Consider the following 23,274-nt stretch of genomic DNA (forward strand, 5'->3'; position numbering starts at 1 on the left):
ATATGTGGCTTGCAATTCACTCCATCCAAAGGGCATAACTAAGACAGTCTTTAAATCTTCTGACTTTGCAGAAATTCTGATAGTTTCGAAAGGGAATACATGTAGAACAAATGTTCTTTCTCTCTAGTCTGAATAGGTACCATTTGAATTTCTTCCAAACACATGGAAACTCACTCATATAGCACTTACACATACAGTTAAGTATAAAAATTAACATAGAAACAAAACGATAATATCTAGCCTCTTTATTTTGTTGTTCAGTAAAGCTCACAAGCTGTAGATTTTCTTGGCTTTCATTCTCCTTCAGAACATACAAAGCTGTATCCACTGACAACCAAGGACAAGATTTTCCTAAAAATAAATTAAAAAAAATAATAATTGCATAATTTTTTTCTTAGAATACCAAAGTATATCTTTCTATTATAATTATAGCATTTGTCCCTGTTAATGTAAGAAGAATCTATTATATGTTATTAGGATTTCTTTCCTAGTTAGACCTATCAAATAAATTGTTCCATGTTTTTTAACTGTTTTACAGATAACGATTACTACTAACAGTTCAAATATTAAGCCTTTTGATAGTTAGGGAAGCTATTTTCATTGTTTTCTACTATTAGTACAACATCATTATTTACTACTTTTCTTTATACTAAGATTCCTAGATACTTGCAATTAAATATACTAGCAAAAGTATATTATAAAATATTCTAGAAAACATTGTTAAACTCATCTTGAGTGGAAAACTAGATAATGTTCAAAAGCAAAACATTCTCAAGATGTAAATCTCTGAAAGAGAAGTTTCAATCACTTTAAATAGCAAGATTCTTCCACATGACATCACCATTTGTTTTCTATTTGTCTTAGGTTGGATTGAACTGGTGGCCTGGTCTTAAATACTTTGCATAAATACCATTTGAATCTCTGGGTTTTTTGTAGGTGCTCAGTCCCTGAAGTTAAACAATCAATGAGCTATTTAGGGGTCTTCAAGTTAATCAGTCTACAGCAAAACTATAAATGAAATGTAGGATATAGTTTTTCTTCGGGTAAAAATTCAGCGTGAATCAAGGATGCTAAACAGTGGCTGCACACAATAAAAATCACATATGCCTTTATTAAAACTTCAGAGAAAAATTTGAGCTTTCATAAAAGAGTAACTGCTCGCTAACAGATAAATTTTTGCTTTACCTACTAGTATTATGCCTTCCTCTTCGCAAAAAAAAAGTGTAAAGATATTTCTATTTACAGCACAGTAATGTTGTACAGATGAACAACGTTTACAAAAGACAAGTAATGATTCTTTTAGGCACAAAGAATGTCTGGACAATGCTGCAGCAGAAGTATCCCAAGGCACAGCTTAAGAGGGGAGAAGGAGAGAGGAGAGGAAAAAGAGAAAAGGGAGGAAAGCTACTAGAAGAGCACTGGGATATTCTGTTTTTCAAATTTATTAGTCTCAGACCATTTTTCCATCTCATTACAAGTCCTCTTGATCAGCTTCCCATTTAATCAGGTGGAAAATGACTACTTTCTGTCAATTATTTGCAGAAAAGATTTTATTCTCAACCTCAGTCAGAATAATCTGTGGCAGAACAATAGCGAATCCAGATGATACTAAAACACCTTTGGGATGTAATAGCTTCTGTTTCACAGGATTAAAGGGAAAATAACCTATTTGTGGAGAAAAATATCTCCAAGGCAGCAAAAGGATAAAGCCCCTTGGTAGATTACTGGGGAGAACAAAGCCTACTGCTTTGGGGAAAACGGAGCACAAGGGTTGACCAATATCAGGTGCATCTAATGCTAGGAATTAGACGCAGAGACAAAAATTTTAAGACAAAAATTAAAATAGGCATATTAAGCTATAAAACCCTCAGAGAAGATTCATAATTGAAGTGTCAATTAAAAAAACATAACCCACACTAAGTATATACAAAAGCATTTGCTGTGTAGAGTACAAGATCTCTCAGGTAATACTCAAGAGATTTTGTATTGTTAGTTCCCATAAAATACATCAACACCTTAAAGAGAGATACTGCAAATAGTGCTAACATTTAAATTTTGGATAAGAAACTCTTAACAAACATACAGTCAAAAGTAGTATCTCCATAATCTTAAAATACTCAGCAAAAATGAAGTACATAAATAACACTTTGTGTCTGGAACAGACACTGCAGCACCAAGAATCTAAGAGGCTGGCTGACTGTGAGAAGAAAGATAATGGGCTTAACTGATTTTCACTGCTCAGGCAGTGAGAACAAGAAGAGTAAGCAGAGAATGTAGTTTGACAAGAAAGTTATATCTTTAATAGGACTCTGTCAACAGAGAAAAATGCTATAGTATCTAGCTGAATTTTTTAAACTAGCTATTGTGACAAATAACAGTTTTGATAACTTACGGAAAAACAGTTCTCTGCTTTTCCGTTAGTATGGGAAGGTATGGTCAGTATATAGTTAGTTTCATAGCAGTCCTGACTTTCTGTTCTCTGCAGGTGTTTATGTGTGCACATATGTGTGTGTGCGCGCGCGTGCATGCATGTGCGTCAGATGTGTCAGCAGGAGAGAAAAAGCATTTTTTTTAAAGAAGAAAATTCTCCAAACAAAACCAAATATGTTTACCTTCTACCTGACAAAGGTTTAAAGGCTTGACGGTAATACATACGGTAGACCTCTGAGGTAAATGCAACTTGTATTTGTGATTAATGATTTCACCATCATCTTCTAAGTAGAAGCATCCTTTGGACTGTGCACAATGCCATTCCTGGAAACCAAGAAAATATTAGTTGTTGTCTTGATCTTTGATCAAGATTAAAGATCTTTCTCTTAAACATATTAATTCGATGATCTAATATCATTTTGCAAAAGAGAAACAAAATCATTATAGGAATATTGTATGCCTTGAGGAGTGGAAGGTTTTCTTGACTTTGCTTCCCTGGCCTTGATTAAATCCACTAATTACTAATATTTACTTTCACATTTACTATCCATTAGTTACTTTCCTAGCAATGGAAGATACTGTTTCTGAGCACAGCTTAGCAGGCAGAATCTTTCAAATTAGTCTCAGCACACAGCTCTGCTCAGGAGCCTGAATCTTTGCTTAGGGTTCAGCGCAACAAGTAAACTAACGAAGATTTAAGAGACAAGTTTGTAAAAAAGTGAGAGTGGCTGCATGTAACTCCCAGTAAGGAAGGATGACCACTAACTCATTCTAAGGCCAAGTGGTCTTCATCAGAGCGCTACATTTATTTCCATGCTGCTAAAAAATCAGTTTTCATTACAAAGCATTTACCCTCAGTTGACAGTGCTTTACACTCACTGACCTAAAGGTGTCAGGCAAGAACTGGACTTTGCTAGTGCAAGTATATCTGGGATGCCAAGTAACACACTTGGTAACACACACAGCTTCTAGATTTCTTTACTTAGAATTATATTTCTTTATCCAGAAGTCTTCATTTCTTAAGAATATAAACTTCTCAGGAACTCATGGGTTTAAGAGCCTTCAGTCCTCTGCCACAGTTTTGCCACTGATTTCTATGGGAACTCTTGGCAGTTCCCATTCAAACATTACTGAATTCATCTTCATGATACGTAAGCTTGTATCTTGATATTTAAGATGTATCTTGAGGAAAATCATCCCAGGTATTGGCATAGACAGACACTGCAGAATGTAACAAATAGATCTTTGATTCTACATTTTGCCTAAGAATTGCTTTTATTTTACCAGTTTCACCAAAACAACACAAACTCAGATAAAAAAAAAAAAAAAACACTCCACACTAAAGGAATAAAAACCTTAACAAAACATTACCATGAATAAATATTGAGCATTTCAATTCTTACAGAACTGGGAACTATCTTAATCTGAAAGTACTTTATTACTATGGTAAGACCTCCCTGTCCTGTCCAAAATATCAAATGAACAGCAACAATTATTTCAGCCTCATTACTCCAATAGTTTGGGTAGCATAACGCATCATCCTGATTTACATGGTCCACAGAGAGCAGTTTTGCCCTGTTTGCTCATCTTCCATTTTTCTAGTGTTATTTCACACGATAGATAAAAATTTCCTGCAGTTTTGCATTCACGTAAGTGATAGATGCTGTTAACATAGGGACATTAAATAATCCAAATAAGCAGGCAAAACATCTCAAGGAACAAAGTCCTTGTTAAGTTATGATCAACAGAAAGCAAGAGTTTAACAATGCTTTAGGAATCATTTACTAAACTGTTATTCTTGCAAGGAGCATAAGGTGGTGCTATATCCTCTAAACTATCAGTGTCACAGTACAAAAGGAACACAATCTTGGGAAGTCACAAGATTTTCTGGAAGGAAGGATGTGAAATGTAAAGGCACAAGCTTAACAAATAATAGCTAACATAGTGGGAAATGTTCTTATTAGAAATGTTAATGTTAAAGAAATGTTAGGGGTAGCTGCTGCTCCCTGTGCTGGTCACTGCCCAAATACTGTATTCTAATGCTGTTAAAATCTAAGTCATTATGGGAACTATCCACACACTTATGCATAATTTCAAATAAAAAGACTCTTCTGCGATACTTCTTTTGCATTGTGTACACGAGTCATTCACTGACTTCAGAAGAAGAAAATGCAAAGGTTAGATTCCTTAGCAGGGATAATTTGTTTGTGATGGTTTAGTTACCCAAAGCAGAGAGAGCATTTTAGAACATGATACACTGCTTTCACTTGTTTTATTAATGTCTTTTAATCTTGATTAAAATCTATAAGTAGAAGAATATTTTGGCAACATTTTAAAATTGTGTTAGCCATGTTTTATTTAATCATCGATCAACTACAGCTGAAGCCCAATAGTTCAGCATGTCGTTTATGCACATCTGTTATACTTATGGAATTGTCTATTTTTTGTGCCTAAATTTATTTTGAAAGCTTTGAACACGTCACACAACTCCACTGACAAAAAGAAAACAAATGGAAGAATTGTACTGTGTTACAAATACATTTCAAGTTTTCTGGTTTTAAATTTAGATGTTCATAGTTCTTTTGAGTTCTAATGTATTTTTCTGTCAGAACTGCAACTTTGGCATCAGCCCAACTTAATGATAACAATATTTTCTTACTGTCCCCAAAAGACTGTGGAAAAAAGTATTTCTGAATATAAGATTAATGAAAAGAATTTCTCTGCTGTTAGATACTGATCCACAGCCAAAATAAACCACTGTGCATCTGTTCATTGATTGTGATGGGATCTGTATGGGGCCTTTAATAGTTAGGGTTAAAAAAAAAACATAGCAGTTCTACTTACATCTATTTACATTTATTGACTGATTTAATTTTTATATGATGCTAATCAACAGTAATCGATATCTGCAGCTGCTATTTTCAATCAGCTCTTTACTTGTTTGTAAAAGGAAAGACAGATCCAATACTGGAAACTTTGAGATGGTTTTATACACTACGTATCACGTTTGAACAAGGTGAAATTGCAGGTTAAATTGCATGGAGGTCCAGATACCTAAACAGACTGCAAAAAATTCCTTTGAGATTATGTTTTTAAATTTTAATATAGAACAAATGTCACTATATAGCAATGGCGAAGATATAAAGGACTTCAGAGTTCAATAACAAATACAGAGTTGTTACTTGAAACAAAAATGTAACTCATGAGAACAATCAGTTCAGTTTTCCAACAGCAGTTATACTATGTGGTCATAACCATTTTTTCCCTTTTATACAAAGGTCTCAAGGTGCACATTTTTAATGTATCCTAGCGGTTTCCAGTTAATGTTTTATATTTCTATAGTTATTATTTTCTGTTGAAAGAAAACTAGTAAAGGTTGAGTCAAGAAAGCAAAAACAAAGGAAAAAGATCAATATTAACACTCTACAAATATTGACTTAGCAAAGTGATTTTGTTGTCTTTCTCTCACAGGAATTTATATTGAATGAGTGATTTATTTAAACTAAAATACTGATAGAACATATTAGTCTAAATAAAAATCAATATTTTCAGGCTACAGCATATATTTACAAATTAATGCCCTACAAACTGAATATGCTTGGAGTCTGTTATTTATTTCCAATTACCTTTCATATAAAGGTTTATGATACACAATCTTTCAGACTACTTAAGCATTTAAAGTTCTCACCAACCTAATAAATTATTCAATTTTAAATTTCTCAAAAAGTCATTAAACGTTTTATCCAACAGTGGTTTCATTTATAAAAAACACAATTTGTTCTATTAAACCTTCACACCTGAAAGATTATTTTCAATAACTAAATGTCAGCAAAACCAACAATATATAAAAATGTTAATAATAGTATATATCAAGAAACATCTCAGTAGTGTATAGCTGCCCTTGACAAACTATTAATAAAACATAAGAAAAAGATCAGAGAAAAATGGTTTCTTATTTAAAATGCAATAACATAGGTGCCTAGAGGAAAACAGCATAATTCAGTAAGACTGGCTTACATAATACCTTTAATGTGTTTGGCTCAATTAGCTTTGCGTTTCTGTTACGACTGGCACTCATGCTGATAGTGGCAGAAATGGATGCTTTGCAACTTCGAGCTGATGAGGGTCTTGAAGAAATTCTGCTATCCCCTATAAACACAGAAATTCAGTTACAATCAAATTATTTCATCCCTTCTAGTACTTACAGTGCTATTTCTTATAAAGCCTCACATTTATACATACACAGAGGAAAAACTGGATGACAAAACTTCAGTGAGATAGGCTGACTCCCCTTGTAATTATTCAATACTTAATCATTGATGAGCCAAACATTTTTACTTCTCTGCTTGTACACCCCAGATGAATGGGCATCTGAATAACAGAACTTTGGAATCCAAATCTGCCTGGAGGACAAGAAATTGCTACCACATGATTCAGACCTTGGGATCAAGGTAAATTGGTCAGAACTGGGTACATCTATCTGACTTCTAATTTAAGTTACTTTCTTCTTAAGACAATGTAGTTTCCCTTCTAGATAGCACATCACTTGTGCACAACTGACCCAGAGGTTTACTTCCAGATCTTTACCTCCCAGTTACTTAAGTTGGGGCAACTCTGCTAGAGCAACTGTTAATTTAGCCTTTACTTCCTCTCTTGTCATCTTTGTACTTCTTCCAATTTCAGCAGTATTTTTGCTTGAATTGCAACAACTTAAAAAGTACACTCAACCTACAAATGCAAATATTTCATACACAGTACCCTTACAGTCTTTCAGCCTGTAGTCTTTTCCCAGTTTGGGAAGGTTCTTAAGTACATTTGTAAGTTCAATCACAATCAATAAGAGAGTTTAAAGTTCTTCCTGAAAAGGGGCCTCAATAATTGGAAGAAAAAGAAATAGACTGTTCACTTATTGATACACAGTTAAGGTTTCACCTCCTATCAAGGAAGGAAACAAATAATTCGCCATGTTGCAACATCTGCACACTCATTTTCTTTCTTTCCTTTGGACTGTGTCACATCTGTAACATGACAGTCAACCAATTTTAACCCTTGAGAATTCAGTAGCTTCAGATCATAGAAGTGGCCAAAGTCCATTTGAACACAGGAGTCAGATATACTACCGAAACATTTATATGACTGCCACACCAGAAATAAATAATAGTCAAAGACATCCTCACTAATCTGAGAAAAATTAAGCAAATACTCAATTGTTTGTTGACCCAGAAAATGAACTCTAACAGAATGAAAGTTCCCAATATGAAAAATAAACACACAGAATCACAGAAGAGTCGAGCCTGGAAGGTACCTTTGGAGATAATTTAGTCCAACCCCTCTGTTCAAGCAGGGTCRCCTAGAGCACATTTCCAAGGATTGTGTCCAGTCAGCTTTTAAGTATCTCCAAGGAAGAAGACKCCAAAACCTCTCTGGGCAACCTGTTCCAGTGCTCTGTTATACTCACATTCTGTCTCATGTTCAGACAGAACTTCTTGTGTTTCAGTTTATGCTAGTTGCTTCTGGTCCTATCACTGGGCACCACTGAAAAGAGTCTGGCCCCATTCTCCCTGCACACTCCTTTCAGATATTTATTTGCACTGGTAAGATCCCCCTCCAGCCTTCTCTTCTCCAGACTGAGCTGTCCCAGTTCTCTCAGCCTTTCCTCATATGAGAGATGCTCCAGTACCTTAATCATACCTTTCATTGGTGTAAGTTTGTGATCAGTTTTCCTTGAGACTCTTGGTGATGGTTTAGACACTGGCAATGTGATCCCTTCAGAGGAAGTTTCAGCATGACTTCCAAACTGCTGACACCTCAGTCGACTGTCAGTTTCCAGTTTCTCTAGTGCAGTCTGGCAGCACTGCTCACTGATTCTCATATATAAGTCACAAAACTTTAGACAGTAAAAAGTAAACTGGTAAGCAAAACTTCTTTCTCACARTTTTAAGGATTAAAACATAACATTCGTAGCAAAGGATAGAACATGAGATGGAATGTATTTTCTCTTCACACACAACATTACTTTTATTTTCACCAACCAGAGTGACCATTCTCAAATAACAGTAAAACAGAGCCATGATTCAATGGGGAGGTCACAATATTGAATGAAAGTGAAGTGTGACTTCCAGCCTAGGAGATTATTTATATTTCTTTCTGGATATTTACAGCTTTATATATACATACATATAAATATATATATATATATATATATATATATATATATGATTTTTAGTAGGTTTTTTTCACTATAACATCAATTTATGGCACAAATCTTTGTGGGCTTTTTACACTGCTTAAAACTTAGTCATTGCTTAGACATGCTGCTACAATAACATAAAACTGGAAAGAGATTGCATCTTGAAAATTAGATTAGATGCTCAACATGTAAAATAATTTCCCACACACAAAAAATTACATGTTACAGACACCACAGTCCTCACTGATCAGCTAAGCTTGTTGTCAATTTTCATCTTTATCCTGCCATTGCTTCAACTCTAACCTTCATTCATGCCATTAGGCTTCACGCTGACTCTGCCTAATACATGAGGTTCACTTGTAGCAAGTGCCCTTTCTAAGTATAATTGTTAGGCAGTACATTGTGGGATGAAGCAAAGGAGGCAGGACTCTCATTTTAGTCCTTGGAGAAATACACAGCAACCCATGCACCATTACACAGGCAGATCAAAACAAATAAAAAAAAAACAATCATCAATGGGCCAACACATGGAGGTGTTATCTATTGCATTTAATTATGCCAATAACACTAAGCACAGATAACATCACTGTTTTCATACCTTATTGTAGTCAAGTTTGCCACTGCTGTTAAAATCAGCCAGTTTAGTAATGGCATTCACTTCATCCAGAGTCATTTTTTCACCTCTCTGCAACAAATAACTCTGTTTCAGCTCTTGATCAAGAACAGTATTCACCATTTTGAATCACCAGAATAGAGGTCAACCACTTCTTTTTTTTAAAAAAAAGAGGGGGGGGGGGGAGTATGTCCCTACAATGCTACTAAAAACTGAATAGAATTGTATCAGTTCAGGCAATTTTGTGGTGTCTTACAGAAACCCACCATGAATGATACTTTCATCACTTTCAGAAAGTCTTCCATAGGGCTGGAATATCTCAGACATTGTTTATCTATATTGTAGCATGCTAACCACCAAGACCTAACTTCATAGTACTTTATTTCACTCACTCACTTGAACTATCCTATTATGCCTACAGTGGGTCAATCTACATTCACAGTTCAGTGCACTGTAAGGTCTATTCTCAGGCATGAATTTGTCTTGCATTTTTACTTGGAGTCATTGGTGTGAAGTCAAAGCTGTTCCTTCTTGTTGGAACCAAGGTAGAAGTTGCACACCATAACACCACCTGGAGTGCCTTACTTTCAAGATGGGTACAAAGCACATCTTCCATAAGGTCCTCCAGCAATTTTCTCTACACACATAGGCATGATTGTTAATAATGACAAGGCAATATGCGATTGCTATACAGAAATCTGTTTCACATCACCTTTAGGTATGGATTCATGCTGCATACCTAGGACTGATAACTGACGCAGACTTTATTGTTAGTAGATGTGGTGTGGACATACAGTCCTGGATCCACAACAGACTGTAACAAATCAGACCCTGGTCCTCCCCTCATTGCACAGCACAAGTTGCTAATGTAAACATGTCTAATGAGTTCTTCATTTGAATCCCTATAAAATGATGCACTAACTTTATTTAACATTACGAAGTTTAAAGTCTACAGTCTAACTCAAGATCTGTTCCTTCTGTCTTGTGTTATATACAAAGCATTTCTTTATCATTGCAACTGTATCTTTTTGTTCTTGCAGAATAAGGATTAAATATTCTGTCACCATGTCTGAACTCAAAAAATGATCTGATGTTTCTTGTGGTTGACCTAATAAAACAAAATGTAAACTTTTTATTCTTTCTATCCCAGTCTGCGCTCCATTATGTTTCCTTAAAATCCTGTCATTCTCACTTTTAAACACTTTAGTAAAATTCTAGTACTGGTCCATTTTTAATTKTCACTGCTCCTTAGTGTTTGAGCTATGTAAGATAATTGGCTTTTACAATGGAGGGCTTTTTTGTTTGTACAGAGCAAAAAGCTGACAGAACAGAGAAAGAAAATTACTATAATTTTCTGTAGTACAAAACTTGTATAGTTTAGTTAGAATATCAGCTTTGTACTAACTTGGAAGACTTTTGCTTTGAGAGGATTTTTTGCTTGTTTTACAGATCCTCTCTGGACCTGAATTTTAATGCTGTCATACTCTTTAAAGTTCCAGCTCCTAGAATCTCATGACTTCACAAAAATCTCACCTGCTACTTTAAAAACTGCTTTTCTATCCTTTGTGATTATACAATAAAACCTAAAAACATGGTTACAGGTCAGTAGCTAAATAAAACATTCCAGATAATCTTAAATGTCATTATTCTAAGCCCTACTAATGATATGCATTTTTTTGTACCCTTTGAGTTGACAACATATAATCTCTAACAAAAACTGACTCATCCTTGGAGAAGCTTATATGAAGACCTGAAGAACTAAATAAAAGGTCCCGTGGAATCACTGGAGTGACAGAACGTGTCATAGTTGTGATTATTAAAGCTCTGATCTTAATATTTTAGGTAAAAGGTACATACATTATTTTTTAACTTTGTATCTTAACATGCATGAACAAACTTGTAACAAGAGAATAGTAAATGTATGAATTTTATCAATAAAGCTAATGTTATAATCCTAAAGGGCTGCAGAGGGGTCCTGTAAAGAACAGAGGGATTTGTACTGACAGAACCCAGTAAGAGCCACATTGATTCTCTTCTGTTGCTCCACTGCAGTACAGATAGGATTTGTACAAAATATTCTTTTGAAATATTAAAAATACTCTTCTACTAATTCTGATCTTCAAAGAGCAATTGCTGAAAGGGACAAATAGGTTACCAACTACATGATTGTAAGTGGAGAGGGGAAGAAGAAGACCACAAATAACCTCAGAAAGTTAGACATAAAATTGGAAAAAAAAATCATGAATCAGCTATTGACTCTTTTGATCAGCAACATGTTATTACACATTTAGAATAGTTTGATTAACCAATTTCCAAAATCTCTACTAATGGTTAAAACCAGAAATTTAAGTTTTCACTGATACTTACTGTTGTAAGAATTTTATAAAGTTCATCATGTAAAATATATCCAGAATTATCTGTATCTATTTTTCCAAATGCTCTGAGCAGTTCAGTTTTCGTAGCTGTTTTTTCTTTTTTTAAGATAGTACAAAAATCATCAAAAGTCAGTGTAGTTGTTTGTGAAGTCCAGTATTTATTAAGTGTCTTCTGAGAGGGATTTCTTCCAGCCTGTTGAAGTACTGAACAATAAAACACAATATTAACTATATATTTGAGCTGTCAGTATCAATAAAGAATTTTCTCAAATCATCCTTTAATCACTTCATATAGTCAAACACTTTCTTTAAAACACAGTCGATCCATGGGAAAAGCAGCTTGGAAAAACAGCTTTGCTTAACACAGACATAATCCACATTCAACTGACACAGACTTAATGCGACCTTCCCTAGCCCTTCAATTCAGTGGTTTGCACGAGAGAGGTCAGAGCAGAGTAGCTCCCCAGTGTATTTCTCTGAAAAGAGTCATGAAATAGGCAGCACCCAGCATTCTAGGCCACTCTCCCAAACTATGATCCAGCAGAGAGATGATAAATGGTGCACTGCTGAGAATGATGCATACTTTTCTGTAGGAGAAGAAAGGAAGAAACCAGAAAGCAGTTTGACTTTTTATAACACAAAAATACCACAGGCAGTGCAGTAGCCAATATCATTTTGCTTATTGGCTCTGATCTGCATCTTTATCTTACTTATGTACACTGTCCTATTAAACTCGCTGGGACAACTTCCTTAAATAAAGTCAGCAGGACCAAATCATTAATTAGGCAAAATACTTACTGACTTGAAGCATAGAATCTCCTCCCCAAGTGACAAGTGTAAAACTCAGCTCAGAGTATATAATCTACAGACTTAATATCAAGAACTTATTACTTTGTCAGTGTGAAGGTGTTGCATTAAATTGAAATTAAATTCAGAGAGCCTATCTGAAACAGTCTGAGCAGATGCCTTTAAATCTTTCCTGATAAGCATTTTAGGGAAATTGAAGAAATTCTTCATCTTTACTTAGGTTGGCAGTTTGATTTTTAGCCAGCTGACCAATGACCAAATCTATACTAGCTGAGAGCAGTTCAGTAGCATCTGTGAAATGAGGTCGTGGTATCATTATAATTCTCAATAGGCAACTGTGTCACCATAAAAACAAACAAACAAAACCAGACACCTTTGTTGCTAATCTCAGATGGAATGCCAAGGACTAAATAAAGATTTCTGCCCTGTCACCTCTACAAGCGCAGTCAGGAGAATACAGCAAAGCCTACATCTTCATCCATGTGACACTTGGGCACACAGCAATTGTTTAAGGATTTCTGCATCAAGGTCAGCCAAGAAAGGGCAATTACTCTACATGTTTGGTTATGTGGATAGCAGAGTTTCCTGGAATGTCAACATAGCACAGTACTCACATTTAACAGAATATTCTTTGAATATATGGCAGTTCTATATTTTTAGACACCCTGGGAGACAGCTCTTGCTATACAACACACCTCGCAAGTTTGTATTTTTGAGAGTTCAATTAGACTGCCTTTTTTATTTATATTTCTTCACAAATTAATTCTGCTAATTTAAGTAACATTACAGTAAAGGAAATGAAAGATTGCTGTGAATAAGTACAACTCCTACAAGTAAAATTTTGCTGTGTCAATCTAAGTGAATATTGCACAGTTCAGCTTATTAGCAAAACAGCCTGTAACCACAGATGCTTCAACATTGGCACCATTTGATACTACGCTGGCATGTACTTAACTCACAACATCAATCTATAATTATTTCACTCTTAATGCTTACAAATCTAAAAGAAATGAGTTCACACACATCTCTGAAAAGACTGGGAGCTTGACCCACTAATTGCCCTTTTTAAGTTGACCTTGAAACCAAAATGCCCAAACACTTGCTGTGCACCAAAGCGGCATATGGATAGAGATGAAAGATGAAGCATATATAAAAGACATGCCATTTGTTCACACCACTCCTATTTTAAAATCCAGATTATCCAAAACTGTCATTAGGATGTTATAAAGGCACTTTTATTATAGCCCAGAAAGCCTGGATAACACCAAGTCTCAGGTTGAAAGAGTGTTCTTGCTAAAGGGTAGGTTTTCACATACTGGAATAGGGAAAGAAGCTACCAACTTCACTACATCCAAAATGTATACTCCACTATTACAGTTGTGACTTTTAACACAGAGCTCTCAACTCTTTTAGGCACAGACAATGCAGCTATTAGTGAGAAATACTTGCATGCGTGTTCAGAAAATATGTGACTATTAGAATTATGATCTGACTAAACGATTTGATAACATAGCTTGTTTTTGTCTTTAGTTGTTGCTTGTTTTTGGAATACATTAATTCTGCAATGCTGTAATACACATACAGATACTCTGACAAGATGACTTTGGAAAGCAATGTATACTATCACTAGTCCCAAGTGAACTGTGAGCTGGACTCTGAAACCTGTAAGATCAAAGTAAAAATCATGATTTTTTTTAAATGATGCATTTGGATTCTTTTTATCCAACCGAAGGTTTATATTTTCATGCTTTCTTTGACAACTGTATGATCTAGAAACATTTTTTTTCCAGTAAAGCAACCTAGAACTTTCACATAATCACAAACTCCAGATAGAAAATAGGATTGAAAGACACTTCATGGGTCACCTAATACAATCCCATGATATTATGTGCAACTATGAATAATCTTTTTGCATAAAAGGTTTGAAGTGCCCTCAGGAAAAAAAATGGTAAGACATACCCTACAACTCCTACAACCACAAGATTTAGCAAAGTTGACATATTTGCTTGAGAAATTTTAGCTAGAGTAGTAAAATCTATTTCACAAATTAAACCTACCCAGTTAGTAAGATAGGGAACTAATTAAAATTATAAATAAATCTATTTCCAATACCCAGCCCTAAATACCTTTTTGATACCTCTTTTTTTTTTTTTAGTAAACTGGTTTATAATTTTCCTTAGTAATTTCCATATAAGGAACTTTGATATTTCATATTTTTGCAAAACATTTTTTTCTAAGCTCCACAACTCCTGATCAAGTTTTAAAATCTGCTAAAACTTTTATTTATCAGAATTGAAGCATTCAGCAATTTTTTTTTCCTGTCATACTACTGACAATGATACCACTTATACACAAATATAATGTTGAGGAAAAAATGGAAACTTCTGATCTCCATCTAAGGGAACAGTTTAATCTAGTGAGAATATAAATAATAATAATTCTTAAGAAACACAAATACCTGAAATAGTCCATTTTGTCACATAAACTCAGTACAGAAAAGGCAATATTTTCACACATTACTCAGAAAAAGTGTCTGAGAACTGATCTGTGAGATCAGCTTTAGAGGTGGTAAACTACCACACCCAGATCTCCAATAACCACCTCCTCATGAGTCTGCAAACCTCTGTACCAAGTGCTGGCAGTTACCAAGATGATTTACAATGTTGGGGCACTTGTCCACTATAAACTGACTGAGACTAACTCACTAAATCATTTGTCAGAGACAAGAAAACAATTTTTTGCAGAAATGTCATGGTCAAAAAGCAGTACTTAGGCCCACCTCAAGTAAGCAACAATGCTATCATCAAACTTAGTGCTGTTAAACAATGCATTTAGGTCCCCTGTCAGCTGGTATTGACTTTTGTCCATTCAGACTAGTGATTTACAGATGAAAAGCTCTGTATACTATTCCCAATTCCACAAACCATCCATTACCTAATAACAAAGATAAAGAATTTGAAGAAAATGAAAAATATTGAGGAATGGTAGTTTCTATAAACTGAAAAATCACTGTGTGATATATTTTATAATGGGTACACAATGCAAATGTCTTTAAAGATAGAGCTAACAATGCCTGAATATCTAAACTCTACCTAAAACTCCTGAAGTCCTTAAAATAGCTACACATTAGTATATCCTACACATTACGATATTCTCTCTACTGAATTGCTGACTGCTGTTTACTAACTGCAATCATCACATACAATAGTTACAGGGAAAAAAAATCTACTCATTACCTAAACAGAGTTGTTCTTTTGATTTAATATTTTCTAAACTGCTTTTTAAAACAGCTAGATAAGCTGCTCTGCAGTTCATATAAAAGATTTCTTCTTCTGAATGCTGGGACTTCTTTGCTCGAGAACTTTCTGTGTGTGTGACTTTCTGAACGGAGAGGGATGCATTATTCCCAGGACTGCTGGCCATTCTGTGAAGAATACAAGCACATACAGAATTTGTTACTCTTTCACCTGTTTAATAATGTCTCTGCTTTGTTGTCTGAAGCACAAATTACCTTAACCTCTAGGTTGTATCCTTCCCAATCTCTTAATCTGGGATAAGAATACTTACTTACTTTTGTAGGTCCACACATGAAAACAACTTGAGCTCTAACTGTCACTCACAAATTGTTTTTTATTGGCATTAAAAGATTTCATTTTATTGCATTTTATTTTCATTTCTGACATTTGACATCACAGTTCTTATACAGTCATGTTACCTGAACTATATTAGCAAATTTTCAAGTTATTATCTGAGGTAAATCACTGATATCCATAATTTCCACAGAATTTCCACTCCTGCCACATTAATTAAATTCTCCTAAAGACAGAAACAAGGGGGAATTTGTATAGAAGGGTGCTTGCTGCCTCTGATGCTTTTACTACCGTTGTCTGGGCCTAGCATGATTTGTCACAATGGTAAAATGCACGAACATACGAATGACTGCTTTGCTTTTAGTGCCACTGATTGTTGCTACCAGTCAGAATGACCTAGCAGTAGCAAAGACTGAATGTTTCTTTTTAGTAAAAAACAAACAAACAAAAAAACCCCACTAATTAAACATGGCCACAGCTTGAAAGAGGCACAGATTCATTTAATAGGCTATTTCACTGAACAGTGACAACAAAGTACATACTGTTAGGAATGGACACTTATCTCAATGGATGGAGCTTTGTGGCTGCATGACCATGATGGACTCCTGTTGAGTTGGATTCTGCATTATGCTGCTTGATGCGTTACAGTAGAGTAAAAGCATCCTTTGTCCTCTAGTGAAAACTGTATGTGAGTGACTTTATGCTGGACCGTGTATTTGTCAGGCTTTCCTTCCCTAGTCAAGCTTCTTATTACTGAATAATTGCTGTGGCTAGAGAAATTTTTAGTAGAGGTTTTAGTTTAATAGAGGTTTAGAATAATTTTTATATTGTGAAGCTTTTCTTTGTCCTCCCTCTCGGGTTGATTTTCGTCTTCCCAAACCTGAATTAGGTAGCAGACCGAGTAGTTTTATACAGTATCAATATAGACAATATTTAATGTAAAACATTTGCTAGCTAAAAAGAAGTGATATATGACATAGTAATTATTAATTTGATTACACGTTTTCTTGCTGGTGCCAACTCCTCTCAGAAGAGATTTGTTTTGTTTTTACAATTACAACTCCATAAAAAGAATGGCTAATAACAAAACATGGCCAAAATTTTAATCCTTAATCCTTCAAGTATGTGCAGTTAAACACAAATTTACTTTTAAGATTTATTTAGATCAAATTAATAGAAATTAGTAAGTTTAAAGTTAAGCATTTGCATAAATTTTTGCATAACTTAGGGCCTTAAAGTACAAAGGCACTACCAGAAAATTTGTAAAAGAACAAAAAATTACGAAATGATTTTTTTCTAAATTATTGAAATGATTCAGTGCAGTAACTAACAGTGTTTGCTCACAAACGGCCAGTAAACTTCAACAGTGGTTTTCTGCTTTTACCAAAGGTGATTACAGTTTTTAGAGGGCCACCACAGAGGGACACTAAATCGTGTTGTACTGTTGGTCTCACAGCCTCTTGTATTATTTTACCCAATGTTGACTTCAAAAAATATATTCCGGTATAACAAATTGAGTATCTCAAGTTCAGCAACAAGACGACCACATCGTAGGGTCCCCTTCAGGACTCATTGGATTCCTACTCGGGAGGCCTAAATCACTCGCACCTTCTTGAGTTATATAGGTCTTTTACACATGGGAAAGAAAGATAATAATCGCTTATCATGGATGAAGTACCCTATTTATAATACACAGACCGCCTGCCTGACACTTTAATATTACACTGGCATTAGAAGGACCCCATAGGGACACTGTGATACAGTCTGGTTCCTGCAAACGAGTGTCACTATAATTAAGCACCAGTGTGACGCACACAAAATGAAAATGGGTTAAAGTCAAGGAGGAAAAGAAGAATAAATGTTAATTTTCCAGTTACTAGTTTATAAAATGTGAACTCTCATTTACACTCCTTAGAATTCTCATTACCAAGGCATTTTTTATGTTGGCTACACTTTTGCCAAGAAGTGCTGCCAATATGTTGCTCAGAAATCTGGTGAGTGATAGTTTAGTAACAGCACTACTTGCAGCCCCCTGGCTTGAGTCATTTTAAAATCTTGACTGGACAAATGAAGCTTTAGACAAAATAGACAGTGGGGAGCAATCCAGCCTCAGCTGAAGTAAGAGGTCAACACAGCCTAACTGTTACTCTCAGTTCTATTTTTTGTGATTTCAACATATGAAAATCATCTTCTAAATGGGAATTAAGTGGTACACTCCCTGGCAACACTATCCTTTCCTGTTACAGGTTCAAGTCAGGGAGTTCACCTACAACCACAGCAAACAGCACATCGACAGGGAAGTTTCACACTGCTACTACTTAAAGCTTTTGAGCCCAAACACTCAGACCTCACTCACCTGTGATCAGGGAGCTCTCTTACCACATGAATTTTGTTATCTCTCTCTCCAGCTGGTGCAGAGATCTTCTTGGCCTGGATTTACAATCCAGCCTGGCACAAAAGACATTAAAATCACCTTCTTTCCCTTCTCCTCCTCCTCCTCCTCTCCCCCCACCGTCCAAAGGGGATCGACCTCTCCTGCCTGCAGGTCTGGGAACTGCTCAGCCCTGCCCAGCTCCCGCCAGTCCGCTTTAGGCCAAGCCTCACCTGCGGCCCAAGCTGGCTTCGCACAAACCTTCCCGCGGGGGGAGGCCAGCCCGGCTCCCACCGCCGCACAGCCCGGAGTGCGGGGCGAGTGGGGCCCGGAGAGCTGCCTCCGGCTCCGCAGGCCTGATGGATGCAGGCTCCTCCGCCCCGGCCCGCCGCCGCCGCGCTTGTCCCGCCCTCCCGGGGCCGCGGACCGCCCTGGCAGCGCCGTTTCCAGCCGGCGGCGTTTGGCCGGTGCACGGCGGCAGCGCTAGGCGGGAGATCCGCAAGGCTCAAGGCGCCGCTATGTCGTAGGTATCGGGCAGGGGCGACGGGGCGGGTACGCTTGGCTCCAGGTGCGGCTCACGGCCTCCTCCTTCGCGGCCGCAGCTCCTGCCGCCGCGGGCGGCCCCTGAGGGGAGCGCGGGCGGCCGTTGGCGCGCGGGCGGCCGTTGGGCGGCCGTTGGCGGGGGGAGGGGCGGGGAGCGGGCGACCGTTGGCGCGCAGGGGCCGCTCTGAGGCGCTGTGGAGCGGAGTGTTTCTCCCCGGCAGCCTGCGGGTTTCCTACGAGGCGCCGAGTTTGTGTCCCGAGGAGAAACGTTGCCCTCGGGTTATCCTGGAGCGGGGAGGAGCACGCTGCTAAGGGAGGGAGGAAGGATTCCACCCCCGCCCCGCTCCCCCCTCTAATTTTTGTATGGGCCCTAGAAAATACTGAATACGGTGGTTCTGCAGGGCACGGCCTTGTCTGAGGGGAGTTTGGGTGGCTTTTGTATGAGTGAAGACCACTGGCATAGCTGGTGTTTCTGTCTGTTCTCTGCTTCCCCCTCTTCGCATGAGGGGCTTGCTTATCTCTCCACACGCCATGGAGGCCCTGTGGTAGGGAGTGGAAAGGGACAGAGGCTATAGGGCATGGATGGGCTGTGGTGAAGTAACACCTGGTTTGAACAGCTATTTCATGTGCTTTCTGCCGGCCTAGTATTTAGTGTCTGTTTTCAGTGAGACTTTGTCCGCTCAAATTGTTTCCTATTTGGATAAATCCTGTTCATGTCTCTCCTATTCTTTGCAATTTATCAAACGATAGAATGGATATGTATATTTTTGCTAATCGTAGAATTATAATGAAAAAAAATGTGTAAGGTGTTGCTGATTTCAGCACTGGCCAGGTGAGGCTATAAGATGCCATCCTCCTATTTGTATATAGACTTGGGCTTTACAGCTTCTTTACAGCTTCTTAACGCAGTTTCAAAGATAACTGTTACATTAGATTTAAGGTAGGTTCCAGCTTCTGCCAGTCTTTCTCTCAGTCACTGGAAATTAAAGTAATCATGCCGGAGAGTAGTTATGGAAAGTTTCTTATATAAAACACAAGCTTTGGTTTTGATTTCTTTCTTTTTTTTTCCTTTTTTTTTTCCCTTTTTTTTTTTTTGATATTTAAGTCTGTTTCTCACTAGTTGCACATTAGGCTTAATTACTATTTGAGCTGAACATGGAAAATGACTGTATTCTTTCTGCTTTTCCAATTAATGAGACATTTTTGCTGGCCAATTTTGAAGATGAATCAGTGTGAACCATAGTTATTTTTCCAGTGAGAGTAGAAACTTAGGCAGAAGTTAACTGAAGTGGCCCAAAATGCATTACAATAATTCCTAGGGTATTTTTAAATGAAGGAGATATAGCCAAGTTGCTGATTCCATATATTCTTTTTGTGTGTGGGAGGGGAAGCCTATTACATTTGCACGCAACTGTTACCATTCCATTCATTTGTAAGTGAATTACGAAGGAGGTAAAGTTTGGTATATGTAAAGTTTTTTTTTAAAAAAATCTAAGTTGCATGCCTAGACTCTCATTGTTGAGTAGTTCCTCAGACAAGTGGTTTCATCAAAACACTGTTCAGGAGAGTAAAGGTCTGCCAGTATCAGCAAAGGACTGATAGTATGACTTACAGTGGTAGATTAAAAATATGCTTTACTAGTTGTATTTAATTCTTTTAACCTGGTAAATATTATGGGCAAAATGTCCATTGCTAGGATATGCAGCTAGCTATAAACACGTACCGTCATACTCTGCGTAGTTAAGAAAATAGAGTAAGACCTGGTAGAGAATTTTTGAACCAATTCTTAGGTAGGAAACTTAGATAACTAACTAGTTTTATATTGTAATTGTTTGTGTGTAATTGTTCTGTTTCCTTTTCTTGTTCATTTTCTGACACTTGATTCTCCAGAGCCTGTCCAGCCATGTGAAAAAGATAAACTAAACTAAATCTGATGCTATTCCTCCATTTAATTCCCTAAAATACTTTAGGAACTTTGCTCATACTATAGATGCATGTCTGGGTTTTTCTCCATGTTCATCTTTTGAAAGAGCTGAGAGAAATGCTTTTGACCAACCGGGTCCTCATGTTAGATGTCTGGATGAATTACCTTCCAGTGGCCTTATCCAGGAAGCAAGTATAGACTGAGAGAGCATAAATTTTAACTTATTTTGAATGAACAACAATTGTCCAGAGATTTTCCTGCTCCCGTTACGGCATCAGAGAGGGGATAGCTAACAACAAGCCCATGAACAAACCAGAGTACTGAGTAGGATGGAATCTGGCTCTTCCTCTGGGAAAAGTGGGGCTAAGTTGACCTCATAAAGCCAAAATTGTCACTCTACAGCTCCTTCTAATGGTGAAGTATTTGTCTGGAATGAGACTGCCTCTCGTCCCATATCTCAGAGTATTTGCAGGGGTTCCACAGGCCAGCAGAGGGAAGTCTGGGCTGTTTGCAGCTCTACTGCTGTACACAGAATTTGATAGACTTTAGATAACAGTCTTGACCAGTCCACAGCTTTTTCTCTTCAGAATTTTTCTAAATGTTTATAGTTTAGTCAGATTTTCATGTAGTTTCTTATTTATCTTCATCCGAAAGCGATGTTGAGCTCAGATTCTGCTTTACTTTGGCTTCCAGCTTCTTTTGAAGGCCATCATAAAAACTTCCATCATAACTTGCCTTAGTATAACATGCAAATACATTGGCCCCTAGAGCATCCTTTCAGAGTAGATGTATTAATAAATACAGTGTTTCTCTGCTGCCACTGTGGTGGAAGATGTAATGGAGTCTGCATTCCTTAAGCAATATGAGTTGCTTTTTAAAAAAGAAATATATAGTAAAGAATTCCATCAAACTGTTACATGTTTAACTGCCCTTTGGCAAGAATTTCAGTCAATGTTTTATATAGGAAAATTAAATGTTACGTGTTTACTTGGCTTTTTGAAGATAGACTATTTCTCATTTCCGTTTTAAAAGAGAGAATTCCAAAGACGTATTCACAGAACACCATTTCCTAAATTATATTTCAAAGATGTGTTTTCATTCCATTTTTTTCCAAATACTTTATTTTGCACTTTTGGAATTGTAAGATAAGATATGTTTGGAATGAAGTCATCTTAATTACTTACAGGGCAAAACAGACTTTTCTGAGATGAAAACTGTGCACTAAGTTCTTGAAATATAATGTATTATGTATGTTTAATGGAGACTGTCTTTATAAAGATTTTTTTTAATTTTTCTTGTTGTTCCATATAATACTTTAAACTGTTGTTAAGATTTAAGAATGTGCTTAAAAAGTTTCAGTTGTCGCTGGGAAAAATAGTCTTAATTTATGTTGACCTTTCTTTCCTTTGAGTATTTAGTCTGCATTCAATAAAATTTTGATGACTGCTCTTTAGAAGACAGCTGTACGATATAAAGTATTATAAATATTCAGCTTTCCTCTCTTAGCATTACCATTAACAGCTGGGCATCCAGTTCAGCAGAGCAGATTTTGCAGAGAGAGCTTGGCATGTTCCTGAATCAGTATAGTGAAGAAGACTAGAAAATAGTTTCTTATGGTTTGGGGACCTGTAAAGACATAGAGCATCTGTTCCCTGGTTAAGTCATAGTCTGGTAGCACTGAATCATGTTAAGAGCTAAAATGATGGTAAGAACTGCTTTTTTCACCTTGGCTGTACCTGTGTTTTAAATGCCTAATACATTATTTCTACTAATGGCAAAATAATTTCCACACTTCTTCAGAAGGTATGTAAATGATAATGATCTTGTATTTTTTTTATTTGTAGTCCCTGAGAAAAAGATTAATGTATATTTTAATAAAGTCCTGTGCAATTTTACTTCAGTGTCTTCATCTTATTTGTGGTATAAAGTGGAGAATTCTTGTGCAAACACTTTATCCTTCTAAACAAGCAATGTTTTTATTATGTAGTATTTTAACAAGTGATATATTTGCTTTAGATGACATTAGTTTTCTTCTATAGTGTGAAAAATATAATGCATCTATGAGAAGGATAAATTACTTTAAGATTATAGACCTTACTACCAGAGATCTTTGTGTCTAGGTGATCATAAAATTTGTCCATATCTTTCTCTTGTAGAGTTAAGAGAGCACTCAAGTTGGACGCTGTTAAAAAAGATAATGTAAGTATTCTATTCCATTGTGTATGGAATCATCTGGGGGAGGGGTATGTGTGTATATATACATATATTTAGAGAGAGATAAAATGATGTTTCATTAGAGTTGTTTATAGTGTCACAGATTGAGATTTTTTTTTAGACAACATCCAACAAGGCACAGAATTGTTGCTGAAAATCTTAGAATAAAATTTATTGTGTACCATTTGTCATAGAATTGCCTGGCTTTAAAATAATG

The 23,274-nt window shown here is 36.5% G+C and overlaps 2 protein-coding genes across 7 annotated transcripts in view; one reads left to right on the plus strand and one right to left on the minus strand.

Annotated features, from left to right (window-relative positions):
• EFCAB7 (EF-hand calcium binding domain 7) overlaps positions 1–18,837 on the minus strand; it is a 30,404-nt gene extending 11,567 nt beyond the window's left edge. The window contains exons 1-9 of one of the 5 annotated variants that reach the window (XM_085306050.1): positions 18,638–18,837; positions 18,362–18,453; positions 15,652–15,839; positions 11,601–11,812; positions 9,219–9,305; positions 8,122–8,317; positions 6,455–6,579; positions 2,613–2,754; positions 242–351 (exon numbers count right to left, since the gene is read on the minus strand). In XM_085306050.1, the coding sequence (XP_085162176.1) occupies positions 242–351; positions 2,613–2,754; positions 6,455–6,579; positions 8,122–8,317; positions 9,219–9,305; positions 11,601–11,812; positions 15,652–15,838 (1,059 nt within the window). In that variant the 5' untranslated portion in view covers position 15,839; positions 18,362–18,453; positions 18,638–18,837. Of the gene's footprint in view, positions 1–241; positions 352–2,612; positions 2,755–6,454; positions 6,580–8,121; positions 8,318–9,218; positions 9,306–11,600; positions 11,813–15,651; positions 15,840–18,361; positions 18,454–18,609 lie in introns of all 5 variants that reach the window. The other 4 variants (XM_085306049.1, XM_085306052.1, XM_085306047.1 and 1 more) reach the window with 4 other exon arrangements.
• ITGB3BP (integrin subunit beta 3 binding protein) overlaps positions 18,815–23,274 on the plus strand; it is a 33,149-nt gene continuing 28,689 nt past the window's right edge. The window contains exons 1-2 of one of the 2 annotated variants that reach the window (XM_085306056.1): positions 18,815–18,899; positions 23,000–23,042. In XM_085306056.1, coding sequence (XP_085162182.1) covers positions 18,895–18,899; positions 23,000–23,042 — 48 coding nt within the window. In that variant the 5' untranslated portion in view covers positions 18,815–18,894. Of the gene's footprint in view, positions 18,900–19,749; positions 19,860–22,999; positions 23,043–23,274 lie in introns of those variants that run through there. The other variant, XM_085306055.1, reaches the window with a different exon arrangement.

This window comes from Rhea americana, unplaced genomic scaffold, assembly GCF_003343005.1.
Source record: "Rhea americana isolate MKP2758 unplaced genomic scaffold, rheAme1 scaffold_230, whole genome shotgun sequence".
NCBI classification, from domain to species: Eukaryota; Metazoa; Chordata; class Aves; order Rheiformes; family Rheidae; genus Rhea; species Rhea americana.